Source organism: Caenorhabditis briggsae (genome assembly GCF_000004555.2).
Source record: "Caenorhabditis briggsae complete genome, chrIII, whole genome shotgun sequence".
Lineage (NCBI taxonomy): Eukaryota > Metazoa > Nematoda > Chromadorea > Rhabditida > Rhabditidae > Caenorhabditis > Caenorhabditis briggsae.
The window spans coordinates 14,055,126-14,068,093 of NC_013490.2; the positions used below are offsets into that span (position 1 = coordinate 14,055,126).

Below are 12,968 nucleotides of genomic sequence, written 5' to 3' on the forward strand. Positions count from 1 at the left end.
AAAAAAGACAATTTTACCAATTTTCATGGCTGGAAAACTTACATTGTTCATCTGAAAATTTCGAAAAATCAATAATTTCGACAAATTAATAATTTCAGAAAAATTTCAAAAATTTCCAAAAAAAACCCACATCATACACTGCAAATCCGATCGGCACATTGTCCAGACCGTCTTGTTTCAAATTACGTCTGAAATTTTTTGTAGTTTGTAGTCTTTTGTAGCCTTTGTACCTGTATTTTTGCATAACGGCAAAAATCACCGTGCACAGCTCATCGTCATCGTCGGGATCAGAGTCGGTCAACTGGACGCGGAATTGTGGATTGTTGGCGAAGGTGTCTGGAATTTTTGGGGATTTGATGATCTGGCGGGAATTCGAAAATTCAAAAATTCCAATATCGCTCCTTTTCGGTCAATAGCTCGCGCCTGTCTGACGGCGCCAGCCGCCTCCTTCTTATACGCCTTGCGCCTACCAAGTCTTTCAGTGCCTGGCTGACTGCACAGGTGATTCGCGCAGCGTCTATAAAAGGTGAAATATTGTTCGCGAAAAATCGCCATGGGTACATCGGAACATGCCTGCCGCAGGCCATTTACAGACCAATCGCGAAAGCGCCACCGCAAACGATCAATATTCCACCTATCGCGAGCAAATCTTCTACACATGCCGCGAGAGCAATAATTGGCATATATTTTTTGGATCTAGAAGCTAGCCGCTGCTCAAAAATAATTTATTTTACAGAAAAAAAACAATGAAAAACACAAAAAATTGATTAAAAGTCATTCCCTTCCGATTTAGTCGTACTTGCTGGAATTGCGCCGGAGTTTCTCGTTTTGTCCCTTTTTGCTTTAGTCGATGACGAACCGATTTGGGAGCAGATGATGACGTTGATAGGTTTTTCGAAGAAACTAAAATAATTTTTATAGATTTCAGTTCCCACTAGTTTTCTCACTATACCTCCGACACAAGATATTGGAGCTTTTTTAAATCCTCCACTTTGACAATTCCGAATTCCCGATCAACACCGTCTGAAATTTGAAGTTTTCTTTCGGATTTCTCCAATTCTACTCACCGTAGATTCCAGCTCTTCCTTCTTTTTCCTAAATTCTTTTTTTCTGGATTGTCCTCGACGTACCAGAACAATTCAGATTTTCTGGGTCCCTGTAAAGATTGGTTTAGAAATTCGGACTTTCTGAACGCTTTTTACCTTTTTAAAGCACAGTAGCAATGCTACCTCCAGAATAAACTAAAACTTCTACTTCTAGCTTCCGACATTTGTCTCCCGGCCATTTTTCTGCAAATAAAAAGCGAAATACTTGCTGATACAGTATTCTAGTATGTTCTTGTAGGTTAAATAAAGGTAATTTACGGACAAAAATTGCAAAGAAAACTGCAAAAAACGATGAAAAATACCCAATATGGGTGAAAGAACTTCGAAAAAGAAAAAACAAGAATTTTTTCGCGATTGGTCGATTGTGGACCTTTTATAGGGCCAGTTGGTAAGATACGCGTTTTGCTCGCGAATGGTCATTTGTAGAACCACTAGTTCGCGGCAGGTGAGTGATTGGGTCGTTTATAGCTCTTCATCTGTAATTGGTCAATCACGAATCACCTGTTATGGCTAGCGCGCTTGATCTTCAAGCTGACAGTTTTTGGTTCGGCCCCCCCCCCCGAGGAGCCAAATGTTTTTTTATTTTTTTCACCCTAAATATCTTACTAATATAGTTTCTGCATCCTCCGGCAGTCTGATTTCGAATCCATGCTCCGTCATGGTTATTCGCCGCCCAAACCATGCCGGCCGCCTTGACACCAGTCATCTGATAGACCTCATCCATAACATCTGGTCCCAGATTGCAAATTTCCATTTTCTCGAAATTCCTCATGTAGTCCTCGAATGACATCCAGAACTCTCCATCGTGATCGAATTTCAGTCCCATGTCTTGTTTCACCGAGTCCGGCACGTTTCGCCATTCTCTGTAATGGATTTGGGTTACTGTAGTGGCAGGGTTACTGTATACATATAATAGTTTTCATTCATTAGGCACTATCCAAAGTTATGTTAAAACAGAACAGTTTTTAATAAAAATTCCAAAAAAAAAATTGACGAAAAAAGTTTTTTTCAGAATTTTTCAGAAAATCCCTCATAAAAACCGTCCCAGTTGGTCAATTTGAAAAATTTTAGCCCATTCGAATTCTCAGAAAACAGTGGATCTAAAAATCTAAAAATGCAAAATCCCATACCTCGAATTATCAGACCACGCGCCATTCCACTCTTGCTCGTTGCCCCATGGATTGCGGATGCGGAGAATGCACGTCTGGCCGTTTGGACCATCAACAATACGGCATCCGGTGATTGAGTAGGCGTGTCCTTTGACAAGTCCATTCGACATTTTGGCTTCCCAAACATTTGGGTCCGCTTCAATAGAACAACCGAAGAGAGATCCCATTTCGAATCTGGAATTTTTGTTTTAATTTCAAGCCAAGTTTTCTCGGTTCCTGTGAAAGATATAAAAACATTGTCAACTGATAGATTGTTTATCATAATATCACCAACATTTTATCAGTTGACACATTTTCGATAACTTGCATAGGAGCCGAGATAATTGAGCTCAAACTTGACAGTGTGGAGGCCCTTCTAATTCTGTGTGTCCGATGTGTCTCGATGTCCACTACTCACCCTCTCATCATCATTTGCATCAAGTTACGTGGTGGATTCTTCAAATCAATGAATTCGGTAAGTCCACCAGTCATATCCTCAAGAGCTTCGGATGTGGTACCTCCCTTGAGAGCCTCATACGAGCCGAAGAGTCTGAAAAGGCGCTCTATTGATAAATGGCCATATCTCGGCTTATTTTTGAGCTAGAATTTTCAAATTTTTTGGTTTTTAGAGGTCACAAAATCTATTATTAAAAATTTCAACATTTCAAAACCTTACTTGGCATAGGCCTTTTCCAAAAGTGCACTCCAGAACTCGTTGTTGCTCGCCGAGTGCATGTAGAGGAGCTCGCCGTTGCTTGTTGGGAGACGATCGTCAATCACAACGTCCACCCATTTTCCGTATTGCCAGAATTGGAAGTGGAAGATTCCAGCGTAGTTCTCGGTGAATGACTGATCTGGTGGCACCACACGATAGAACAGCTCGTCCTTCAATGTGAGGTTAGCAGCGGCGGCCAGGAGCCAGCAATCTCCGAGTTCTCCCTGGAAAATTTGACTTTATTGAGTTTTAAATCCCTCGGTACAGCCCTTTTTTTTGAAGCTACTAGGAGCCGAGATACAGCGGATTCTAAAAAGGCGAGACACGTAGACAAGGAGAAACTCTTATTGTCTGCGTCTCTATCTCTTCGGCAAACGATTTTTCAAAAAAGCCGTCAACTACAAAAATGAAACTCTAGATTTTTTATATATCTTCTTAAACTTTCAAAAAAAAATGTGAAGGTATTGAGACACTTAAAATTAACATCGATTTTCAACTACCGTAACTACACTTTTCAACTTTGAGCCATTTTTTTTCGGTCCCTATGAGAAACATCAAAAAGTAGACCACTAATGAAATATTGCTGATATTATGATAAACATTTTATCAGTTGAAACTTTTTCGATATCTCTCATGGGAACCAAGACAATTGCGCTGCAAGCAATGGGGTTGCAAGCTCAGCTTGCACACTTGTAGCTCAATTGTCTCGGTTCCTGTGAAAGATATCAAAAAGTGGTCAACTGATAAAATATTTATCATATTATCACAAACATTTTATTAGTTGAAAACGTTTTGATATCGTCCATGGCAACCGAGATAATTGAGCTCGAACAACGTGGGGTTCTATTAGAGCCAATACGGAATTGCGCTATTGTGCAGTCCGATCTCCCTCTTAAAGCTGGCGACCTAGCGGCCGAGCGGACGGTTTGGTCCAGAACCGCGGCCCAGTTTCTGACTATCCCAACAAACCTGAATAACATCGAAACGAGAGTGTCCCTCGGTGATCAACTGCGGCTCGCGGACAATCTCTCCGGGACGCAGCCACTCGACACGCTTTGGTGGGCGTTTCGAGAAGAACAGCGAACTGTCGACGGGTTGGAATTGAGGATCCTCGAAGAGTTGCTTGTTCTGGAAAATAGGAAAAATTCCGATTCGAAGAGATTTTGAGCGAATTCCAGAACCTCAAAGTAGGCTTAATTAGGGGGACGTTAGGCTTGATGGATGCTGGAACTCACTGCCGAAAGAAGTGTTCCCGGTTAAGCCTTCGACAAAGGCATTTCAATACAGACTTTCAAACTGTGATCTAAATCACTTTTTTGTTTTGAATTCCAATGATTACTAACAACCTGTGCTCCCGCTTTCCCCGTTATTTTTATCCAATCCCTTGTTAAATTGTAATACCAATTTTTCCAATATTCCCGTGTCAGAGGTGTCTCACCCTTCGGTGAATAAATAAATAAATAAATAACCTTGACCTAATTTATCTTGGTTCTTGTGAAAGGTATCAAAAATTTGTCAACTAATAAATTGCTTATCATCATCTGGTAAGCGTTTTTTTTAGTTGAAACGTTTTGGTATCTTTCACAGCAATCGAGACAAATTAGCGCAAAGTTGACGGATCCTTTGATAGAGTCCCTATCTCCCACTTCAATAAATGAACCTGCAACTTTGACCTCATTTATCTTGGTTCCTGTAGAAGGTATCAAAAAGTTTTGAACTGATAAAATGTTTATCATAATATCAGTAATGTTTTATCAGTTAAGAAAATTGTGATATCTTTAACAGGAATCGAGACAAATTGGCTTAAAGTTAACTGTCTGTGAGGCACAAGAATTTGGAGGAATTGGAAGGATTTGTATTTTCAGATTTAACGATATTCCGAAATTCATTTAGTTGGAAATGGACCAGAATTAGCCCAAAAACAGGCCAAAACCAATTTAAAATAAGTTAAAAACCGCTAAACCTGATCCAGACCATAACTTATTTTGATCCGTCATTGGCACGTTTTTGGTCCGTTTCAAGCGGCTATATGGGCTCTTTGAGCTCAATTATCTCAGTTCCTGTAAGAGATATCAGAAATGTGTCAACTAATAAAATGTTCATCATAAAATCAGTAACATTTTATCAGTTGACAAAATTTTGATATCTCTTATAGGAACCGAGATAATTGAGCTTAATGTTTGATCGTCGTTGGCCCGTTTTTGGTCCCTTTCAAGCCATTTTAGTCTATTCATGGCAGGATTTTGGGATTTTTAGCTCCTAATGCCAAAAATATTATAGCCTACCTGCAGACACTGATCTCTCAACTCGTAGAAATCTTGTGGCTCCGTTGTCGGGCGTGGAGCAATTGGACTTGGTCCCTGTCCACCGCCTCCTCGATCCGGATCGGGTCCCGGGCGGACGAATGGATCGACATCACGTCGGAACTTGCCAGAAATGATATTGTCCAAAATGACTTTTCCAATATTTCCCAACGAGTTGTCTTTTCCACCCAATCCCATGATCACATTTCCAGCCACTGCTCCAATGATCCTTCCTGTCGATGGGTCGACACCCAAGAATCGATGAGCGGCCTCGCCGATCAGATTTCCAATAATGTTGACCATTCCACCGTTTAGACGATTCGGATTCACATTTCCACCACCGCCATTGTACTGGCCACCACCGCCACCGCCGATCAGAGAGCCGATGCCACCGAGGATGTCGCCGAAGCCACCTCCTGAAAATAATTTTTTTTCTAGGGATTCTAAATTTAGAGACTATTAGATCTAGATTTACAGATTTTCAATTTCTATGACCATTTTCAGAATTTTTGGTGGTGGCCTAGAAAACCACATTTCCTAAAAGTTCGGTCATTTCCGGAGAATTCTGGACCAGCTTTTAGATTTCAAAAACATTGATTTTGAAGCGAGTTATTATCAATACAGTTTAGGAGCGATAGAGCCTAGTTTTGGATTTCTAGGCCACCAAACTTGAAATGGGTATAAATCGGCTCAAAATCGACGTTTCCGAATTCAGAAAACTGATTCTGAACCCTCAACACATCATGTTTAAGACCATGTACACCATGACCTAGTTTTCCTCAAAATTTGGATTTCTATGACACCAATCGAAAATTGCAAATGGTTGGTTGGAAAGCACAGATTGTGGGAAACCTTAATCATTTTTTATATTTCAAAAGTATTGATTTTGAAGCGAGTTATTATCAATACAGTTTAGGAGCGATATGGCATAGTTTTGGATTTCTAGGCCACAAAACTTGAAATGGGTATAACTCGGCTCAAAATCGACGTTTCCGAATTCAGAAAACTGATTCTGAACCCTCAAAATGTGATGTTTAAGAAAATGTACATCATGGCCTAGTTTTCTCAAAATTTGTATTTCTAGGCCACCAAAGAACTCTAGCTCCGCCCACTTACCTCCTTGCTTCTGTCCACCGCCGCCGCCACCTCCCATACTATTGATGATTCCTCCAATATCGTTGAGGTTGAATCCACCTCCACCGCCTCCTTGATTGCCACCGCCGCCACCGTAGTTTCCGCCGCCGCCTCCTGAAAAAATAGTTCATAGTTTGGTTGGGCTACAGTAATCCTATGTAGAGGTCCTAGACATTCTAGATCCCTAAAATTCATGCAAAATAGTGTGTGGCATGCGAAAAGTCATGTTGCTGGAATTCTAGGCCACCAAAAAGTTCGGCCACCTCCTCCACCAGTGTTGCCGCCACCGCCGATCAGGGATCCAACCAGTGATCCGATCCCGCTGCCGCCACCGCTGTTGCCACCGCCTCCGCCTAGAATCACAAAAACCGAAAATCATGCAAAAAAAAAGAGTTTTCATGCCAAAGTTTAAATTTAAATTTTTAGAAACCTTTTTAGTTTGTTAATGGTAATGTTAATCTACTGTACCTGACTACAGTACGCCTGGGTATACTGTAGCTGACTAGGGTTCTCCAATTAGTTGTATTAGTAATTTGTATTAGTAAGTGTGCTCTAGTGCAAAGTGACAAACACTACAGTATACTAATTTATAAGTACCGTAGTTCTGTCCACCTCCGCCGCCGCCTCGTTGACCTCCGCCACCTAGAAGTCCACCGAGAATGTCGCCGAATCCTCCGCCACCTTGATTTCCACCGCCACCACCGTAATTATTTCCTCCGCCGCCGCCACCGTAATTCTGACCGCCTGGATTACGGTAGTTTTGTGAAAAGACTAAACTTAAAATGTGATTTAGAAAAAAAACTAAACAATGGCGCTCTACTGACCTCAAATTTTGATGAAAATCACAAAATTTTTATCGGATAACCCCTAGAAGGACTTGATGATTCTCGAAAAACGATAAAAAAGAGGAAAACCTTAGGGGGGATCGAACCCCTGATCTCGCGTCCACCAGCGCACATCACATCCCCGACACCACGCGGCCGTGTGGCTCTAGTGGTAAGGAAGGCGGTTAAGTGGTCGCCGATTTTGCAGATTTTCGGGGTTGGCCTATTCAGGAAGTTTCATTCAAAATTTGGAATTTCAACAAATTCTCGAAAATTTCAAAATTCCAAAAAAGTTTTTGTCCAGTAGAGTGCATTTGTGATATTGTTTTATTTTTGATTTTAACTATTCAGGAAACAGAGGATAACGGTTTTTACGTTGGACGGAGTTTAGAAGACTAAAAAACGAAAAAAAAGTGCAAGAGAGCGTAATTTCTGACTAAAATAATTTAGAAAATTGGAATATTTAAGCCAACAAAGGTGCGCCAAGCATAACACTTGAGAAAAAGCCTAAGCTGGGCAATCACAAGCAACAACAGGAAACCAAAAAACCAAAAAAACTGTACCAAATCCATTATTATCCTGGTCCCGTTTGCCTTTCCGATTGACGACATTATCAAAAATTCCACCAATCAAATCCTTCGCCATGTCCCTTTTTCTCTTTCCTTGATTATCGTTATTTGAATTGCCGCCAAATCCTCCGCCACTATTCGAACCTACACACAATGGGATTACTTTGCAACAAAAAGCAAAAGGCACAAAAAAGAAAAAAATTTCGGGGGTTTTTTAGAACATGGACAACATATATAGGTTGGTTTGGTGCAAAAAGTGAGTTAGACTATAAAAACTACAAAATAGCAAAAATTTAAAAAATTTAGTTTTCAATTTTTTACAACTTTCCACTGATTTTCATCCAGAACGACTATGATTTTTGAAATCAGCATAGTCAATTACCCCTAAATCAAAAGTTTTCGGAGAAATTAACTTTTTAGGCTCCGCCCCTTATTCCTAGGCTCCGCCCACTCACCTCCTCCGAATCCTCCGTTTCCACCGCCGAAACCGCCGCCGCCGCCGCCTCCGCCACCACCTCCGAAGAAGTTGCTGGCGAGGCCACCGAGGATGTCACCACCTGGTCCACCGACCTAAAAAATTTTGAAATTGAATTTTTGGGAAAATTTTTGAAAATTAAAAAAATTATTTGAAAATTATTTTTTTGAAAATTCTACATTTTCAGAAATTCAAGATTGCTAAAGAAATCAAAAATCCAAAATATCAGAAATTCAAAAAAAAAATTTTTCGCGATTTTTCAAGTTCCCGCCGAACCAAACCGAACCTTATCCCGAATCAAATTTCCAGCAATCGAACCAATCAGCCCATTGAATTCGTCGGGTTTCACTTCGATTTTTTGAATAATCTCCTCCTCGTCGTCAGCCATTTTTATACCGTCTCCACCAGAAAATCCGTCACTTGGCAATTGATTTTTCTGATTTTTCTGATATCGATTTTCCGAATTTTCCTCGTTTGATGCTCCACCAGTCGGACGATCTGATGGGTCTGAAAAAATTGGGATTCGTTGAAGATTTTCTTTTTACTCATTGAGAAGAGGGTCACAAAGTTTAATGGGTTAGTAGGTATACTGTAGTTAGTCGTTAAATTTGATTTTCTTTTAAATAGTTGCTGCAAAATTTGGGTTTCTAGGCCATCAACTTGAAATAGTTGTAACTAGCTTTAAAATTGACACTTTAAAAATCTAAAAACAGGTTTGGATTTGCCAAAACCTGGGCTTCTCAACCATATACAATATGACCTAGTTCTTGCAAAATTTGTGGTTTCTACGCCACCAACTTCAAATAGTTGTAATTCGATTCAAAAGTGTTATTTTTGAAATCTGAAAATTGGTCCAATTTGCCAAAATCTACGCTTTCAAACCATATGCAATATGGTCTAGTTTTTGGAAAATCTGGATTTCTAGGCCACCAATCGGAAACTGCAAATAGTTGGTTGGAAAGCACAGGTTGTGGAGAACCAAAATCTCTTAATAGATTTCAATAACATTGATTTTGAGCCTATTAATGATCATTTCAATTTTGGAACAATGTGGCCTAGTTTAGGATTTCTAGGCCACCAGACTAAAATCGAAATTTCAAAGTTTTGAAATTCTTTATTTTTCGGAACTTTTCGTATTTTTTGAAAATGAAAATTCTGATTCTTCAGAGCGATAGGTTTTTGAACATCCAAGGAAAGTCCTGAACCATAAAAATAAGGCATTCCTGGAAATTCAAAAAATTCCAAAAATTCTGAAAATCACGAATTTCCAAACCTAGAAAATTCAGAAATTCGGGAATTAGGAAAAATCAAACATCAAAAATCTGGAAAATCAGAAAATTCCGGAAAATCTGAAATTCAAAAACTATGAATTTCAAAAAATTTGGATTTCGAGTGTTTTTCTCTGGAAATTCTCAATCTTCAGAATTTTCAGTTTTTAAACTTTTCCGGGTTTTCAAAATTTTAGAAATTTCGAATATTTTCAAAATTTTGAATTTTTTTAAAATACTCAGAAAACTCTAAAACTCCAAACTTTGAAATATTCTAAAATTTTCAGCAAACAAAAAACTCCAATTATCCCCTCTTAATTACCTCTTCTTGGTGACATAGCAAGTAGGAAAGGCATCATTTTTCAAATAGATATTTTAGAATTCTTCAAACTTTACTCTACGAAAATAGGAATCTGCACACAGAAATTTATAGAATATCAGTAAATCGATAAGCTTGTATGTCGTCCTTCTTCTTCTCCTTTTTTTTGCTCTTTGAGAGCCAAAAAAAGAGAGAAAAGGGAGAAAAAAGGAGATGAAGAGATGGCGAAAAGATTAGGCGACAACTAGGAAATTCTGACTGCTTCTTTTTCGTTTAGTTTTTCTTCTCTATTTCTTATTTTTCGAATGCATACATTTTTGGAACTTTTGGAAAATTCCAAAAAATCTGAAAATCCCAATTCGAAAAAAGCTTATAGGAATTAAGAAAATCTCAAAACCCAAAAAGTTAAGTAATTTGAAAAATTCCTGATTCCGAACTTCAAGGAGCTCGTGTTCCCTTTTAAATTGAAGCCCCAAAGGTTTAAAAAAGTTTAGAAAATAAAAAAAAATCGAAAAATCCCTCTTTTCTTCAATTCAAATTGCGCTAATTGGACACTAATTCTAATTGAAATCTATCTCACAATTAAACCTTTAAACTTTCAACAAATTGTATTTTTTAATTTGAAAAATCGAAACTGACAGATTCAGTTTCAATTAAACTCAATCAATTTGAAACCGGAAATAAGCCTAATTGGACAAAAAAGAGAAAAGAGAATAACGGAAAACCAACTGTTTTTGTCAAAGTACATACATTTTTGGAATCTTTAAAAATTCTAAAACAGTCAGAAATTATCAGAAATTGGCTCCTAAAAGACACTACCAGCTGAAATAGACTTAACAATATACCAAACTGTGTCTATTTTAGCCGGAAAATCCTAAAAATGTTTGAAAGTCGAATATCGTATTTCCCCCAACAGAAGCTCACAAGAACCGTCAACTTTAAGCTCAACTGTCTTGGCTCCTGTGACAGTTATAAAAATTTTGTCAACTGATAAATGATTAGTGATGTTATGATAAACATTTTATTTGAGAGAGGTAAGAGTAGTGGCCAAGTTTTGGGTTTCTAAGCCACCAGAGGCGAAATGGAAATGAGCTATTTTCTTGGTTTTTATGGTTCCTAGAACATTAACAAGTTTGAAGGACTAGTTTTGGTTTTCTAGGCCACCATTAGAAAAAGTTAGGCCGTCAAGGAAATTTGAGGTTCTCGGCCACCCAAGGTAAAATGGTTGGATATTAGCTATTTTCGTCTAAAAAATAATTTTGAGATTTTTAGAGTTTCCAGAATCTTTTGAAGCCTAGAAAACTAGTTTTGGGATTCTAGGCCACCATTAGAAAAAGTTAGGCTATCAAGTTTTCCCCTCCTATTTTGACTCATCTCCAGTCGATTTCCTTAAACACCATAAAACCTCTAATAGAAGGGCTCCTTGACTTCTAAGTTTGAGCCATTTTTTCTTGGTTCCTGTTAAAGATATCAAAAAGTTGTCAACTAATAAATTGCTTATCATATTATCACCAACATTTTATCAGTTGAAGGCTTTTTGATATCTTTCACAGGTAATGAGGTAATTGAGCTCAAAGTTGACAGCTTGGGTGGGCTTCGATCTGACCAAATACAAAAAATTTAAATTAAAAAAAAAACTCCTGCTATATCTTGAAAAATATCTCAAACTCTAAAATATAAGCTCCGCCCACAAAACTCTGAAATGAGGCACTACGTTTTGTGTGACTCAAAACAAAACGAACAATGTATACATCTATTGAAAAATAGAAAACTAGAGATCAAGAGAATTAGAGAAGCAGAGAAGAAATAGAGAAAAACCATCTGGTTTCATAATATTTTCCAAATAGAACAACACCAAAAAATCACTTTTTTCATTGATGATTTTTGATATTTAAATTTGATTTTGACTGATAGATTTTTTAGGTCTCAAAAAGTCTCAAAAAACTGGGAATTTCGAAAAATCGCTACAAATCAAAAAGCCCCCAAAAACATTTTCAACTTTGAAAATCGCCACTTTGGCAGAAAAATAGATGGCTCAGAATCTCAAAATCTCAGAATCCTAAGATTTCGAAATCTCTCTCAAAAATCGATTCCTAAAAGCCAAAAGCAAGTAAAGTGAGAGCAAAAAAGAACCAACGAGAAGCCCCAGAGAGTTCAGAGATCCAAAAAGCTGCCAAGCCAAAAAAAAACTGACAGATGAGGACGGACATAAATCTTTCACTTTTTGAAAAGTGCTCTTGCCATTTTTCGTTTTCGTTTTCATGTCCTTCTAGCAAAGATCCGGCGGGAGATTCAACAATTTCAAATTCTCTAAAAACTCACCCATCAAACAACACTTGAATATGTCCATTTTCTAGGAATCGTGGGGGGAAAATGAGCCCCACACCACTTTTTAGGGGAGCAAAATGTGGAAAATAGAGAAATTGAGAGCCCCCGAAAGGGACCACGACGACCGGAAATAACGAGAGAGCAAAAAACGACAGAAAGAGAGAAAAGTTGCTCTTTTTTCCAGGGGACCTCTCTCTCTCTCTCTCTCCCGCAGGGTTCCGCGTCGATGATAATTGGTTTTGGAGCTCCCCAGCCAGAGATAGGGAGAGAGAGGGAGAGAGAGAGAGGATGAGCAATTTCTTTGTTTTTGTTGACCCCTGATAGATAGGACACTTGGTCCATGGGACGGAGGGAAGCGTGTCGGAGCGGAGGGGTGTAACAATTTTTTTGACTGACCCATAGGTTCGATTACCTGGGGACAAGCCTGACGAGGTCATGGCCTAGGGGTTAGCCAGCCTTGAAATACAGTACCTTTAAAGTCCCCCCTGGCTTCAAGCGTTCTTCACATAATTTTCCTGGGGGCAAACCTGTCAGAACCATGGCCTAGGGGTTAGCCTGTCGTAGAATACAGTACCTTTTAATTCTTCCCTGGATATATAATCGTCAGACCCATAAGATTTACAATCGTAGGTTACCCCATAGGACAAGTTATGTACTATTAAAATGTACCATGTGCCAAAATTTCTAGAACTAATACAGTAGTTTTTGAAAGTTACGAACTAATGAAGAAATATAAAACTTCAAGAGCTTTATTTTTTTTTGTTAATTGGCTGATTTTT

The 12,968-nt window shown here is 38.7% G+C and overlaps 1 protein-coding gene across 1 annotated transcript in view; it reads right to left on the minus strand.

The window, feature by feature from the left end:
• The window catches only part of Cbr-clp-1, a gene marked incomplete at both ends in the record, with an annotated part of 11,517 nt that extends 1,616 nt beyond the window's left edge, over positions 1–9,901 (minus strand). Inside the window, 15 exons of the mRNA XM_045244652.1 lie at positions 131–188; positions 231–336; positions 1,713–1,969; positions 2,237–2,449; positions 2,673–2,804; positions 2,931–3,193; positions 3,939–4,097; positions 5,255–5,688; positions 6,389–6,520; positions 6,670–6,759; positions 7,004–7,177; positions 7,794–7,943; positions 8,255–8,369; positions 8,561–8,781; positions 9,865–9,901. Of these exons, the coding sequence (XP_045097724.1) occupies positions 131–188; positions 231–336; positions 1,713–1,969; positions 2,237–2,449; positions 2,673–2,804; positions 2,931–3,193; positions 3,939–4,097; positions 5,255–5,688; positions 6,389–6,520; positions 6,670–6,759; positions 7,004–7,177; positions 7,794–7,943; positions 8,255–8,369; positions 8,561–8,781; positions 9,865–9,901 (2,541 nt within the window). The remainder of the gene's footprint in view (positions 1–130; positions 189–230; positions 337–1,712; positions 1,970–2,236; positions 2,450–2,672; positions 2,805–2,930; positions 3,194–3,938; positions 4,098–5,254; positions 5,689–6,388; positions 6,521–6,669; positions 6,760–7,003; positions 7,178–7,793; positions 7,944–8,254; positions 8,370–8,560; positions 8,782–9,864) is intronic.
• Positions 9,902–12,968: the final 3,067 nt, after the last annotated feature.